General features: G+C 58.4%; 3 protein-coding genes across 3 annotated transcripts; 2 read left to right on the top strand and 1 right to left on the bottom strand.

The window, feature by feature from the left end:
* Positions 1 to 1,723: 1,723 nt before the first annotated feature.
* EX895_003067 (uncharacterized protein) lies at positions 1,724 to 4,510 on the top strand (the record flags this gene model as incomplete). The annotated part of the gene is made up of 1 exon (XM_029883665.1): positions 1,724 to 4,510. One exon carries the CDS (start codon positions 1,724 to 1,726, stop codon positions 4,508 to 4,510), a length of 2,787 nt encoding a protein of 928 aa, XP_029739956.1.
* A 1,679-nt stretch (positions 4,511 to 6,189) lies between these two features.
* Positions 6,190 to 12,537, top strand: EX895_003068 (uncharacterized protein; the record flags this gene model as incomplete). The annotated part of the gene is made up of 1 exon (XM_029883666.1): positions 6,190 to 12,537. One exon carries the CDS (start codon positions 6,190 to 6,192, stop codon positions 12,535 to 12,537), a length of 6,348 nt encoding a protein of 2,115 aa, XP_029739957.1.
* A 355-nt stretch (positions 12,538 to 12,892) lies between these two features.
* Positions 12,893 to 14,830, bottom strand: EX895_003069 (uncharacterized protein; the record flags this gene model as incomplete). Its single annotated transcript, XM_029883667.1, has 1 exon — positions 12,893 to 14,830. The coding sequence occupies one exon, from the start codon at positions 14,828 to 14,830 to the stop codon at positions 12,893 to 12,895; it is 1,938 nt and encodes a 645-aa protein (XP_029739958.1).
* Between the last annotated feature and the right edge of the window lie 767 nt (positions 14,831 to 15,597).

The raw sequence follows: 15,597 nt of genomic DNA on the forward strand, positions 1-15,597 counted from the left end.
TAAAACAGTGTAGAGACAGAGAGCAAGCGAGCAAGACAAGGCGAGACGAGACCGAAACGAAATTGGAATGGTGAAGAGCGGGGCCTGGTCAAAGGCTGCACCGTGACGAAATGGTAGCCCAGAGCGTGTGGTTAAATTTAGCAGTCACGTCGGCGTCGGAGGCTGTCAAACGGTCATGAGTGACGGGGCGGCATGCATATACAGTACGTCATGCAGCGGACAAGTCGCTTGGAAGTTATGCTCGAATTGCTGTGAAGTTCAATCCAAATTCCGACGTGCTTTTCTTTTTCTTTTTCCGTTTCTGTTTTGGGGGGTTTGAGTGACAGCTGCTGCGATCATCACCAACGACGGACACGGCCATCGTGAAGGAGACCTCGCCGTCGCCGCTGCCACCCGCAGTCCAGCAAGGTTACGCACGCATCTTGTCTCCAGGCGTGGCCTCGATCGTGTCTGCGGGATGAAATCGACATTGTCCTCGCGTGATGGTACTGGACAACGTGGAAACGGCGCCGGCGACGAGCATGCGCCAAGACGATCAAAGCGCCATGTGATACGATGCAAAGTGATGTGATGTGATGAGAAGGGATGCCAAAACCAAAATGGGCTGCTCTGAAAGCGTCGTTCGTTGCTGCTGGGACGTCGCTGCGGAAGATGCATCGGGGCTTGGGCGGAGACGGAGAAGTTGAAGAGCCGTGTCTCAGTCAGCTCGATCGTCTGTTCGAGATGGAATTGATCCACAGCACAGCGCAAGTGCCGTCGCTCGAATTTCAATAATGCGTGTGAACATCGCTGTTGCAGATCGCCGCCTCGGATTGGTGCACGCACGCGCTTCTTCTCCAGGGTTCTCAGTGTCTGAGCGAGGCCCCAGAGAAGCTCTGGGAAACTCCGCTGGACCTCCACATTTTTCGATTTTCTTCGCATTCTGTGCGGGTGGCAGCTGCATTTTGCTTGCTTGCTTGCTTGCTTGCTTCTTCTCGCTCCTCTTCCGATTTCGGCAAGTTGAGACGCAAGAGTGAGGTGACGCCTGGAGCACACAAGCAGGCAGTTTGGCATGCTTTCTCATCATCGCTCTCCCTCCGCTCTCCCCCTCACTTGGTGCCCGATCCCCCGCCTCACTGTCCGTGCGTACGTGCGAGCGTGCGAGTGTGTGACACAGCTTTGCAGCTCCGAGCTTGAGCATAGCTCGGGAAATGACGCACTTGGTCCTTTGGTCTTTTCCTTCTCAGCGAACACCGCTAAACTCGACTGACTTTCCCTCTGCCACCCGTCTCGCGTCGGCGTCCAGCTCGTTGCTCATTCCGGCATGGCTTCTGACCTCGTGCCCCATTCGAATTCCAGGCTCTTTCTGCAAGCTGATGCCATTCTCGGAACTGCCGTCTTTGCTTGCGCTCGTCATTTGGTCGCCGCTTGTCGACGTGTCGCGAAAACCTATATAGTTCCCAGGACCCATCCGTTCGCAACATCTTCTGCCCCCCTCCTCAACTACCACATACCAGAACTTTCGTTGATACCAGATTGATCCAGATACCCTACCACTATCTGCTCAATTGCATACCCGCCCAACACTTCCAGCTATCAATCGCACGCACCTGTCTTGGTCCCCCTGCGATTTCTTCCTTTGTCTTTGCCCTAAGCACTCGACTTCATCTGCACAGCCATCCAGCCTTTGTCTTCGTTGACTTCTCCATTTTTCACGCCAAAGCCACCTTTTCCATCTGCAACCATGTCGAAAGTTGGTGAATCTGTCAGCCAGATCGCTGAGAACCCTTCTGGCAATGCCGTCACCAAGGCTGTCGGCTCCCACAACAAGGCCGCCGATTTCGACCGCAAGATGCGCTTCTTTGGTGTCATCCAGGCCTTCCGCGAGGGTCGCTACCCCGACAACCAGCAGATCGATGACACGCTGAAGTACACGCTCGCCAACAGCCCCGTCGAGACCAGCAAGCTCTCGCCCGACGGCAAGAAGCTCATCCAGGACGTTCGCGAGCTCATCGAGACCGCCCGCCAGGTTGTCGTCAACAAGAACGGCGGCGAGGAGTTCCAGAACTTCCTCTACGCTACCCGCAAGGCCGATATCGCCCGCAACATTGACGTCAAGTCGCCCCTGTCGGGTGCCGATGCCAAGAAGGACGGTGAGACCGCCGGCGAGGCCTTCCGCACCCTCCTTACCCTCTTCCTGCGCAACGGCGAGCTTCGCAAGATCGTCCAGGACTTTGGCTACATCGGCCGCGACATGTTTGCCGATGGTGCCGCCAAGGCCGCCGAGGCTGCCCGCCCCGGCGAGGAGCAGCTCAGCAGCGTCGACCGCCCTGCGCCCGACAACGAGTTCCACGACGACATCCCCAACGCTCTCCGCAAGAAGGACGAGGCCAAGGCTGAAGCCCAGGACAAGGCCGAACAGGCCAAGTCCGAGGCCGCTTCCCACGCCCAGGACTTCCAGAACGCCGTCGACCCCAACGCCAGCCGCGAACAGAACCAGGCTGCCGCTGCCGACGTTGCCAGGGAGAAGGCCCAAGCGCTCAAGGACCGCATCCCCCAGAAGCACAAGGATCTCGCCAAGGAGCACTCGGAGAAGGCCCAGGACTACCTCAAGGAGAAGTTCCCCAAGGAGCGCCGCGACCAGTTCTACTACCGTCTCAAGAAGATCGTCGTCGAGTGCCAGCGCCACAAGGACTACCAAGATGCGATCGACTACTTCCTCACCTTCTTCGAGCAGTACAAGGGCCATGCCTCGCACGTCGTCAACCAGTCGGCCCAGAGCGCCCAGAACGTGCGCTCCGAGGGCAATGTCGCCACTGCCGAGACCACCTTCCGTCGCCTCATCGAGCGCTTCGCCAACGGTGCCTCGACCCAGCCCATCGTTGACGCCGTCGACCAGATCTACACCGATGTTGCCAACGACCCCGAGCTCAAGCAGTGGTTCAGCCATCTCGACACCTACGTCCGCAAGTGTCTGCAGGAGCCTGGTTACATCATGAAGGACGAGGCCAACACGCAGGCTCGTCAGCTCACCGAATCTGGCAAGAAGTTCTTTGTCGCTGCCGACGGCCGCAGCCAGGGCAAGTACGTGCCGCACAAGGACAACCTCTTCCGCGAGATCACCAACTTTGCCAAGGCCATGAACGACGACCCGCTCAACCGCAAGCTCGGCGACAACATCCAGCAGCTCACCAAGGACCTCTTCCTCAACTCCGAGGGCGGCCTCACGTTCAAGCCCCACCTCTGGAGCGACATCCGCGACCCCATCCTGCCCGAGCTGCTCAGCCACGTCGGCCTGGTGCCCCTGCCCCGTATTGAGTACACGGACAAGCAGGTCGACCTGGTCATTGAGAACTTGGCCATCGACTTGCTCAACATTCTGCCCTCGCAGACCGAGATGGACATCCGCAACCACTTCAAGCTCTCGCAGTTCGCCCAGCTCGGTGACAAGCACCAGCACTCATTCAAGCTGACGCTGCACCAGATCCAGACCGACATGCGCGACGTGCACTTCTTCTTCAAGAAGAAGCTCGGCTTCCCCAAGCTCAACGAGCGCGGTACCGCCGACGTCTTCCTCGGCGGCAAGGGCCTCACCGTCACGGTGCACCTCGAGGCCGAGAACGCCCCTCGTGGCAAGAAGAGCCGCCACATCTTTACGGTCAAGCAGGTGGTCGCCAAGGTGGACAAGCTCAAGTTTGCCATCCGCGACAGCAAGCACGACACGCTCATCAAGGTGCTGCGCCCGCTGGCCACCGGCATCATCAAGAAGTCGATCTCCAAGGCTGCCGAGCAGGGCATCCGCAACGGCCTCGAAGACCTCGACCGCCAGCTGGTGGAGCTGCGCGACCGCATCGAGCGCAACAAGGAGATTGAGGGCAAGGGTGTTGGCGACGCCTTCAAGGAGACGTTCAGCAAGGAGAAGGACAGCGACTCCAAGAAGCAGAACGACGGCACCTTCAAGCTGGCCACGTCGAAGCGCAACTCGATCCTGCCCAACCTGGGCCACCCCGATGGCTGGATCCAGAAGATCGACGAGCGCGACGCGGCTGCCAAGGCCGCGCCCGCCCACGTCAACAAGGACTGGTACTCGCCTGCCTTCTCGATCGTCCAGCCTGGCCAGAAGGACCCTCGCAACACTGTCTCGTCCAAGACGCAGAACCTCGGACCTTCGCCCACTAACGCTGGCGTGGGTGCTGCTGGCGCTGCCGGTGCTGCTGGTGCCGCTGGTGCCGCTGGTGCCGCTGGTCTCGCCGGTGCCGCTCACTCGTCTTCGGCGGCCGGCGTTCCCGCGAGCGCGCAGGGCGATGGCTCCGCATCGGCCTACACGACTGCCAACGGCTCGCAGGCTCCGGGTGCAATTGTGGCCGGTACGGGCGCAACCGCCGTCCCCGCCGCCGCCGCCACCGGAAACGGTAACGGAGCTGCACACCTCGACGAGTCGTCGCTTGCTGCCAAGCCGGCGCCTGCGATCAACGGTGCGGCGATCCAGCCTGTCAACCCGGCGTACGAGGCAGGCACCATCACCAAGTAAAGTGCCCCCGCATACCGATGTGGTGAATAGCAATCCGCCTCAGCTGGCGACGGCTAAGGATCGAGTTTGCAATACTTGATACCGATTTTCGCGATAGTATATACCCATGGTTGCGTTCCGATTTCTCTCCAATCATACCATCGGACTGCGTCTCGTCGCTGCGCGTCTTCCGTCTCTTGGCTGTTGCTGGCACCCCCCTCACTACTTGTGGTAGAGCGGTGAGGGTGTGGTAGTACAAGCACGGACGGTGGAGTGGCGGTGATGCCGGGCGCAGTTTTGCCAAACGTGGTCTCGTCCTCTGCACTTGCTAATGGCGGCCAGTCAGCCTTGTATCGATATGATCCAAATATCCCCTTACCCTATGTCCAGAAAGGCGTCATGAAGAAGCCGGGCTGCAATTGTCGCAAGGAAAGGCGGTTTCACTTTGCTCCTCTAGTCGCGAGGCCAAAGGCCGACCTATTCCTTGGTCGATGCTTGCATCTCGTTGTTGACGTCTTGTCTTTTGCTCTAAATATGCCCCTGTCAATTCGAAAGTCTCTCTCTCTTTTTCTGTACTTCGAACAAAAATCGGATGAGATGATTGATTGCGTTGCGTTCGATGCTGGTGGTTGGTCATTCTCTTTTGTTCCATGCCGAGATCCTGAAAGCCAAAAAAAAAAAAAAAATTGCACAAAAAAGGAGGTCACAAAATTTTAGGGTGTTCGGAACGGAAGGTTTGCGGGGGTGCAACAGTTCGATCTCCTCTTCTGTTTGACTGTTTGAAGCTGCCAAGTACTCGAAAGCATTGGGCCAACGTTTCGAATTGCAGCAGAGTAGGATAGCATAACCGAATCACTCCTCGTAGGTCATATAGCTGCCATGAAGAAGAGAGACACACACAGAGAGAGTAACAACAATTTGGAAGGTTGCTGCAGGGGCTCGAGTAGACCTGCCAAGAAGGGTTGCCGAAAAGCGCTGATTGCTGTCCGCTGCCGGGTGCTTGCATGCTTTCTGCATTGCCAAGGTTCTGTGACTTTTGAGAAGAAAAGATGAAATGCGAAATTCGAAGCTCAGCCGCCGAGACGAGACAACAGACACGCACACACATGCGCACAGCACTCGCACCGCACGAGGAAGGGGTTCAGGCTGTGCACACGGGCTCCTTTTTCTTTAGCGCTCGGCGCACGCAACAAGAACGCTCTGATCAGCAGCATCGCTCTCACTCACGACTTCCGAGAACCATCTCTCTCTCCCCCTCCCTCTCTCCCTCTCTCCCGCTCTCCCCTTCTCTCTGTCCCAGCACGCTCGCATACTGCGCCACCCAACAAGGATCGAGCAGCGGCTGCGCCGAACATTCACAGCAACGTCGTCTGGAGTTGCACTCGTTCTTCTCTTTGGCATTCACTTTCTGATCGGCTTGCTCTTCTTCGACGGGTTCACCGACTTGACTCAGCATCTTCGGCGCTTTATCGGCTCAGCAGCAGCTACGCTTACCAACAAACTCCTGCACTTCTGCCCTAAGCCGTCAGGACCGTGCAGCATACCCCTCATCTTGCATCGAACCTCAATAGCCGCTCTGGCCCGCCATGCTCTGGTCGGTCTAGACCCGTTTTGCAAGGCGGCACATACCCCACCAGTGCTAGGCGAGACAACAGCTAAACTTGCAAGGACCGCTTTCCTTCTTGCTCGCCGTCGTCACCATGATGCAAACGTCTCCTGCAGCTGACATCGCCGCCGCTGGTCCCGGCGGTCCCGGACTCGTGCGGCAAGGCTCGGCGGCCCGCACAAACGCTATTGCTATGCTCAAGCGAGCAGCATCGCAACGAGAGATCAAGTCGAGAGCAGAAACCCCAGCTCTGCCAGGTGCATTCCCATCCGACTCGGAAACGCATATCGCCTTGTCAAACTCACTTGCAGACTCGTCAATTTACGCTTCAGCACTCGATTCTAGTCAGCCCTCACTTTCATTGACAACACCAGATCAACAATTTGATTCAAATGCTGCTCGAGAAGCCTCTCTACCTCACGACAACGGCCTGTCACACGTACTTCCGCCGCAATCTAGCTACCCCCAACACTACCCCCTTGATAACTACCCCGTCGATAATGCCATCGCTTCCACATCCACATCGACGGTACCAGCGTCCATCCCAATGCTGCTGGCTCCCTCTTCATCCAATGAAGCCAGCGATCGCTCGCGGTCTCCCATGTTCTACGATCGATTCAATCAGCGAAACTTCAATCGCTCGCCGCTGCCGTCTCTCGAACAGCTTCGCGCCCGTATTCTCCTCGAACGCGAATCTGAAGGGCTACAACGCAGCGCCAGCACCAGCGCCGCCAGCCAAGCTGCCCGCGCCTATGCTCTCGAAAAGCTTCTCGGCAATAGCGGCACCGATGTCTTCTACGACCACACTCCCGACGGCACCCTCATCGGCCGTGGAGCTGCGACACCCTCCCCCACACCCATGTCTGGTCTCGACGATGGCTTGGCAGACATGGCATCCGACGACGAATCTGCACACGAAACCAGACTGAAGCGCCAGTCCATCAAAAACCGCCCCTCTCTCAGGAGGAGCCGCACCGTCAACGGTCTCACCGCCATGGCAGAAGCGCAGAAAAAGGCCGAATTCGTCCAAGGCGTCTTCCTCGCTGTTCCGGGTCCAGCTTCCAATCGCATCTCGCGCATTCATCAACGACGTGTTGAGCGGCAGAGCATTCTCAAGCTCGCTTCCGAACGAGGAACGGAAGCGGCTCTTCCTGAAGAATCACCTGCTGCACCGCTCAATCATGTCGAAGAATCGGCTCCCAGCCTCGCGCGCCAGCAATCGCAACGCCAAATCGCAAGAACCGAGATGATGCGTAAACTCAGCACAAGAGGTAGAGCCAATCCCACGCCTACGCCGCAACATCCCTCCGATCAAGCCTGGCCTGCAGACCCAGCAGATGCCTCAGTTGAAACTATCAGGCAGCAGAGACTGCCACAGGTCATCACAGACTCTCCTGCCGTCGACGAGGCCATCAGCCCTGTAGGTGTTGTCATCCGACCGCCGTCGTCTCCAGTCCCACCGCACTTTTTGCATGTTGACGCACCTTCGCCAGCGCCGGCGTTCCGTCGCTCTCTCCTCCCGGATATCGCGGCCAGTCCCGGTGTCTATGCACACGCTGCTGTGGCAACACAGCAACACGATCCACTTGCAGCATCAGCATCGTCGCCAGGCTTGAAAGCTTCGTCGTCAGCTGCATCTCTCGCATCACATTATGCGCACAGCACGGCGACCAACGCATCTGCCCTTCACCTGCACGAGCGCAACCGCGAAAGCGCCATGGCGCTTCTCAACAATGAAGATAGTTTTGGGTACGAAACGTCCCCATTAGCTCCGTCGACATCGATCGACGCCGAGGCGGCTTCTATATCAGTTCGCAGCGCGGCTATGGGATCTGTGGCAAGTGGGAACGTCGGCAATGACTCGTTGAATGCTCCTGGCCTCCAGGATGACTTCGAATCAGAAAATGACGGGCTCACCGTCGAATTTGGCAGGGATCCCCACAAAAGGCGTCGCGCGGGCATTGTCGGTCTAGGTCTCGATTCGGTGCCATCTCGCGGAGCACCGACTGCCGAAGCCAAAGACTTGGATGCCATCGATCAGCAGACACGAAATGAGACTGGTGCGGGACGGTCACCAAGGATTAAAGGCGATGCTGCCGCCTCCAAGCGTGTTTCAGAACTTCGACAATCGTTGCCGCGCGTGAGGCCGCAGCAGCTTACCACACACGGGCTCTTGTCCAGTCCTGGTTCTCACTCGGACGACGAGCCGTTGGAGGACGACGCTTTCTACAAGCTCTACTCACCTGCTCCCAATGGCTTCGAGGACGTCGACGAAAGCGAGGAAGACGAGGAAGATGATAGGAATCAGGAGCAAGACACGGGCGCGACAGCGAAAACGAACAAGTCTGCTTCAGATATGCCTTTGTCCCAAGCTATGGCCGACACTGCAACCGTCAATGGTCTTGGCTTCACCTCTTCCGGTGGCACTCCGAAGCATGGTCAGCAATCGCCGCAAGAAACCGAGCTCCCGACTACACCTCCTCAACGCCTCTTTCACCGTAGTTCTGCCGCTGTCCCCTGCGACCCATCCCCCAGCACCGAGACCGAGTTTGGCGAGGCACGTCGAACGCCCTGGGTGGCTTCGAGCCCAAGTGGGTTCAATGTGCCGCTGCGCCTGTCCAACTCGCTCATGTCAACAGCACAAGCGATTGCCTCTGACTCGCCTGCCACCGATCCGAGTCCTGTCATGCGTGGCACGGGGGCTCCTCGTACCGCGCGAAGTGACTGGCCCATGTCCATCGCAAGCAGTGGCACGCTTCCGCCAAGCAGAGAAAGCCTTGAGGGTCGAGGCGAAGTAGAGGCCCGTTTGCGGTCATCCGAAGAAGGCCGAGGTCTCAACGCTATGCCTGCGATCGGATCACCTGTGATTGAAGAGCCAGAGATCGAAGCAAAAGAGGAAGAACACAATAATCGACGGCTGTTTGGAAGAGCAGGAGCCACTGCTGCAACAGACTCGGACTTTGAGCTTCTCCCTGTGCCAACTGCGCGCGAGAAGCCTTCGGAGCGCGTCAGAGCCATGCTGGGACCCAAATTTGTCGCTGAATATGGCGCCGATCTGGACCTTGCCTCTCGATCTCCCTCGTCCATGGCCGGAGACGAAGATCACAACCTCAAAATTCCGAACCCTCGCGCCAATGCGTCTTCGCTGTCCAACACGAGTAACGTTTCGATCAATGAGATCAGCGACGTGGATGGAGAGGTGGACGAAGCCTATCTTCGCAAAGTCGATCGAATGGCTGATAAGCTCGGCAAGCTCGCTCGCACCAACAAGGTGATTGGTGTCAATGGTAACACTGGCGTGGGCGTGACGAGGGCTGCAAGTTCGCGTACTGCTGTGCCACCAGCAGCTCCGAGGCTGGAGTACGGCAATATCGCGACAGGCAGCAGATTCACAGAGCATGTCTCATCTCTTCCGGGCAGCCATTCGCAGCGTCCATCTGCAGATCTCTCAGCGTTGGTCGGCAACGAGAAGCTGTCGCCTTTCCCCGGTCTGTCCAAATCCAGCCCGGTGCAAAGCCAAGAGGGCTTCAGTCGCATGACGGTCTCAGCGGCGCCCCCTTCCTCGACGTTGGCAGCCACGGTGCATTCCAAAGATGTCATTCCTGGCATTTCGGAAGCGCCTCTATACGCAACGACCTCCAAAGACGACCAAGATGGCGCTGGCAAGCAGATCGGCTTATTCTCTTCGCTGCGTCGCAAAGCGTCTAGCTTGAAGAGGACGCCGTCGTCGGCTAAGGAGACTGGTGGCTTTTGGACGCGGCGTGGCAAGAGGGAGGAATCGCCCAAGCTGCCGACTGAGGCTACTTTCATTTCAGCGCCTATTCTGACCGAGGCAACGCCTGGGCCCGCACCCACCGCTGCCCAGCCCATCGTCACGGTGAACAAATCGCAGGAGGATGCGACGAACGGTATGACAATGCGGCGCCAGAGGGAAAATGACGCAACCTTTGAGCATCGGCTCTTCGACGAGCACTCGACGGACAAGACAGCAGCAGCAGCAGCAGCTACGGCAGCAGCCGACTTGCAGCGTAATGCTTCCATCTCCTCGGTGGTCAGTGCGCGTATCCGACCAGATTTGCAGGACGGTACGGCTGACGCGGATGCTGTGTCGACCTTGGATCATCACGGAACTGCAGCCAAGGCATTGACGTCGAACACAGCCGATATGATGCATCGCTACAGCCGCATGCTGTCGACTGCAGGCCCGATGCAGGCGCTTCCGGGAACAACGCAAGAAGACATGGAGGATCCACCACGCAAGCTGCTGGTTACTGACCCGGTCTTCCAGGTGATCAGCGCCACGACGATCAAGGATCGATACCTGTTCCTGTTCAGCGACATTCTTGTGGTTGCCAAACCTGTCGCTGCTCCGGGGGCAGAAGCTGGCCAGACAATGGGTCAGATGAAGCAAGCAGCCGTGTTGCCCACCTTGTCATGGAAATTCAGCGTCAAGAACATCCTCGAGCTGCATCGGCTCAAGGTCAGCGTCACGACCAACACGCGCACTGCATCTGCCAAGACTCGCGCCCAGAACCCGGTGCTCTGGGGCTTTGTCTCGCATTTCAGCAAGGATCCCGATGCAGCCGTCCGCGCTCTCGTCGCCAAAACTGGCCTAGAGCCTTCGCCTGCCTCGATCGCGCAGCTTCTGTACCAAACTCCCGAGTTGGATCGAGACGATCTCACCCAGTACCTCGGCCATGCTTCGCGACGTGAGATCCTCAAAGCTTATGTCTCGCAACATCGACATGTCGGCGTATCGATCGAGTCTGCGTTGCGTAGTTTGTTGTTGGACCTCCGATTCCCCACGGATTTGGATGCGTTCGAGGCGTTGCTCGTACATTTTGCACAGAGTTGGACACAGCACAATGCGTCGATGATAAAGCCGACGTTCACGGCGCAGATTGCCTCTGACTTGGTGTTTGCGATCATGGCGCTCAACGATGCGCTGCACACAGGGTCGCAGGCGGGAGCGTCGTCGGTTACTTCGCCCAATTTCCCGAGGCCCGTCACGGTGGTCACGCCAGGACTGTTCAGTGCGCCGTGCCGCGAGCTGTCGAAGGGTGACTTTGTGAGTGTGTTTCGCCAGCACGATCCGGACGAGGTTCTGTCCGATCGCACGCTCAGCCGGATCTATCTGTCGATTCGATCGGAGCCGCTCGTGCAAGCGTTGGACCGGTACGAGCCGCGTTTCACGATCCGGGTCAAGGGTGGGAAGCTGCCGACGCGATTAACGTACGCTCAGCCTGCAGAGCCGGTGACGCTCGTGATCCCGGCACCGGACCCGGATCTGGCGATCCGGCTCTATGCTCAGGATACGACGTTCGAACCGCCGATCTTGACGTTCAGTACGTCGAACGAAGCGAGTTTCACCATGTGGACCAAGTCGCTGGGCCCCAAGCAAGTTGTGTTTGTGCGTGCAGGGCGCAATGCGCGCTTCTACGGCGGGACGGAGATGGACGTCACCGACGCCCCTACTTCGAGCCTAGTAACGGAAGACTCGCCACTCCCGCGCAGCTTCAACGTCACGGTCGAGCGGGCGTTTATGAAGCACAGCTTCACCCTCACCTCCGTATCGTCCTCCTCGAGCAGCACGGGACAAGACACAAAGCGGTTCATGTTCAGCTTTGAAGATGCGGACAAGGTAGGGAGGTGGACGCGCGCGATTCGGGAGCAGGCGGAACGGTGTATCAAGCAGAAGGCGTCGCGGGCGGTCGAGGATGTTGGCACGACGAGGGCGACCGAGACGGCGAGTTTGCAAGTGTTGAGGGAGGCGCTGATCGGCGTCGAGGCTTTGGAGCCGCAAGGCGGGGGTGGCTTGGCGAGGGCAATGACGGTGAGCGAGACGCCGCGTGCGATTGCAGTGGGAGGAGCGGGACGCGCAGGACAGAGTGGACTCGGTATCGGCGGTATACCTTCGGGTCTGCGCGCTCCCGCGACAGCAACGGCGGCTGCTACGGCGGCAGCGTTGTTGGACCGAACAACGTCGACCTCACGCCACTACTACGCCGCCTCCGGAGTGGGGCGGCACGAACGCGAGCTGCTTATCCCTCCCTCCTCTTCCAGCAGTGCGATGGCAGGAGAGTCGAGGCACACCAAAGGCTCGGCTTCGCTGTCGCTCTACCCGCCTTCGACGTCGGTCACGCGTCTTGTGCCCGGCTTGTCGCCTAGTGGCGCTATTGGGAGAAGCAACTCGGCGCGGTCGGCCTCGAGCCCGCATTCGCCGTTGAGTGCGCTTCCTCCCACCGATGCCGCCACTGGCTCGCGTGGCGGTGGAGCGAGTGGTCACAGTGTCGGAGGAGGGGCGCGCACAGGGGCCGGAGGGGGAGGAGTCGCAGAAGGAGCCAAACCGATGCAAGGCACCCACATTGTCAACGTTGTCCGCCTCAATTCGCTGCTCGTGCGCGTCGTCGCGGCTCATCAGCAGCAGACGCACCAGCAGTAGCAGCCCCAACACGGAAACGTTAGTGGCACCGACACCCAGTAATTTAACTTGGCACTAACTTACTCGCATGATCAATCTCGCCTCGCCTCGCGTCACGTAGCAGCAGCAACCACCGCCTGCCGTCGGTCGCCAGTAGCAATGGACCACGGAAAAGGGCAAAGGCTGACAATCATACCCAAGTCAAACAGAGTTTCAAACGTGACATGTGTGTGTGTGTGTGTGTGTGTGTGTGTGTGTGTGTGTGCGCATTTCAGACACCTCGCAGCAATGTGTGGGAAGACAGAGACCGGCGAGTAATGGTGTAACTTAACTCAACGTGTGAGTCAAAGTTCCGCAAGACGAACCCCAACCCGCTCTAATTAAACACACGACCGGTACAGTTGACCGCGCCACAGCGACACCGGATATCGAGGCGGTTGCCCGCCGGCGGCCTGCCCATGGCCGCCGCCGCTGCGGCGCTCTCGGCGGCGCTCGTCGTGATTGCAGCCACGGTGTCGGCGCCCGGCTTGGTCGACGGCGGATGGATGACGGTGGGCTTCGTTCTCGTGCGGCCCTGGCCTTTCGAGGGGGTCGCGGGAGCCAGCGCAGACGTCGAGGCCGACGACGACGAGGGTATCGGCATGTCGTCCGAGTACTGGGTGCCTCTGTAGTTGAAGCAGAGTTCCTCGCCTGCTTTCACTTCGCGCGTGGTGAAAAAGGCGAGCAAGGGACGCAAGATGGAGGCGTCGTCCGTGTAGACGGGCACGTGGAAGATGTTGGGATCGCACGAGTGGTTGAAGAAGCGCGTGTGGTTGCCCCACAGCGCGGAATCGACCGTGACCAGGTGCTCGTCCTCCAGGTCGGATCGGATCTCGCGCAGCGCGCATGCCCGGTCCTGCTCTTCCAGGCTGAGGCTGAGAAAGTTCCACACGGGATCCTCAAAGTCCGATTCGGTGATGGGAATTTTGGGTACGTATGGTTCGCGTGGATCTCGATGTGCCTCTTCTTGCGCACGTCTCCGAACCGCCGCTTCCCTTGCACGCGGCTCGGCGAGCTCCTTTGCACGCTGAGCGATGTGTGCTTCGCGGAGACGATCCGAAGTACCTTCCCTAATCCTCATCTCGGATTCGTGCAGCCCAAGTTCGATGCACTTATTGTCGTCCTGGATGAACTTCAGGTAGTCATCGTACACCTCGATGGCGTAGGCGGTCTCGGTGACGAGCTCGACGAGCTTGCGCTGGTTTCGGCGGTAGTGGCCGAGTAAGTTTCGCTCGGCCAAATCGCGCTCGATGATCTTGAGTGTTAGGTGGACCATAATGATGTGGCTGTCCACCGTCTGGAGGTAGGTGGTGCCAAGCATCTTTTCGTACGCGTCGGCACGTCGTTCACTTTCTTGGTCGTTGAGGAGTTCGCCGCCGTAGCTGCCGACAAAGGTACCAGCGGGGAGGTCGGCGAGAGTTTTGATTCCCCACCCTTTGGACTCGGTCTTCCAAAAAGCAAGAGGAACCTTCTTGCCCTTCTGGACCACGCGAATCTTGCATGATGCCGAACATGAGCAAAACTTGTTGCACTCGAAGATCGGCGTGCCCACTGGGACATCCTTCATCCTGATGCGACCGTCTGCGTTGTAGATGAATTCGAGACCCGGCGCTTTTGCATCTGTTCCATCGATGCCAGTTTGCGATCCAGAACCAGCGAACATCCTCTGGTAGTACGAATCGGCGAAGGGGTAGCAGTCGGCAGCCCTACGCAGACAGGCGCAGGTCTTGGGATCGCATTCGTCGTCGTCGCAATCGCAGCCCTTGTTGACGCAAAGCTCGTCAGTCATCTTGAACCCGTTGACGTCCTCCAAAGGCTTGATCTGGTCGATGGGCGGGACAGAGGGGTCGCAGAGGTACTTGTCGGTCCAAACAAAGTCCCAGGGAGGAACGACGTCGCCAAGGTTGGCCGCACAGTTATTCAGGATTGCTAGCCCTTCCATGCCGAGCTCCCACTCCTGCACCCATGCACTAAAGAAATCGATCAGTCGAGCACCATCGTTCTCCGGAAAGAGCTTGGGAGGATTAGTGGCGAGTTGAAGCTGGAGTGCCTGGCCGACGTCGGCGGAGCGAGTCTGCTCGAGGAATTGCGGGTCCGAGCGAAGAATCGAGAGCGCCTTGATCTGCTTGCTGGCGAAGCTCATCTTATGCTCGGTGCGGCGGTCTCGCGAATGATCAGAGTCGTCACCGTCCATGGGCTCATCGCGGAGATGTGGTAGAGCGCTTCCGATGGTCGAGGTTGAAGCCAGAGGACCAGTGCTGCGCAGCGGCATCATTGCTGTGCAGTACACAAACAGTACTGGGGAGGAGAAGTGGCGAGTTGGAAGGGTGGACGCGGCAAGACGGCCGACCAGCTGGTTTGAGGCTATGAAAAGTTGCACAGAGAAATCATATGGTTGCGACCGGCCGAAGACCAGGGGGGTTCGCGAAGAGGTCAAGGCTGGGCTTCAGCGCTGTAAAGAAGATGGATCTTGAGGCGGATTGAAGAAATGCGCACGGTGCAGGCTCAGTCGAATGCAGACTGAGGCGAAGGCAGAACGATGCCAGTGAAGATTACCACAAAAAAGGAGCCAGTGCAGTGGCCTTGACAGAGGCGGGTCAGCCAGCGGGTGACGTATGGATCGATGTGCCTCAGGGCTCGTCACAATCTGACGGTCCAGACCGAAGAGCTGCCTTCTCTCTCCCACGGCCCTCGGGTTTGAGCTTGAGCTGGATCTTGAGGCGTGATATTCGGGATTGAGGTCCTTGTCAACGTCGATTCGGTAGCAGGCCAAAGTGGAGGTGGTAGGAAGAGTCTAAGCCGGTCCAGAGTTGATTTGCAGGATGAAGGGAGCGATTCGCCTTTTCGCCAAAGTTGGAAGTCACGAGTGTTGGCTAGAATGTTGTACTTTTCGCAGCAGCGCAAAGCAACGCAGGGTTCAAAATCCGTGCAGCAATCCAAAAAAGGGACCTCGAAGCATGCGGGTTGCGGAAAGGACACAGTGTCTTGGAAGGGGAACTTTCCCATCTTGCTGATTCGCGGATGCTGATCCCGATGCAAAAA

This window comes from Sporisorium graminicola, chromosome SGRAM_19, assembly GCF_005498985.1.
Source record: "Sporisorium graminicola strain CBS 10092 chromosome SGRAM_19, whole genome shotgun sequence".
Lineage (NCBI taxonomy): Eukaryota > Fungi > Basidiomycota > Ustilaginomycetes > Ustilaginales > Ustilaginaceae > Sporisorium > Sporisorium graminicola.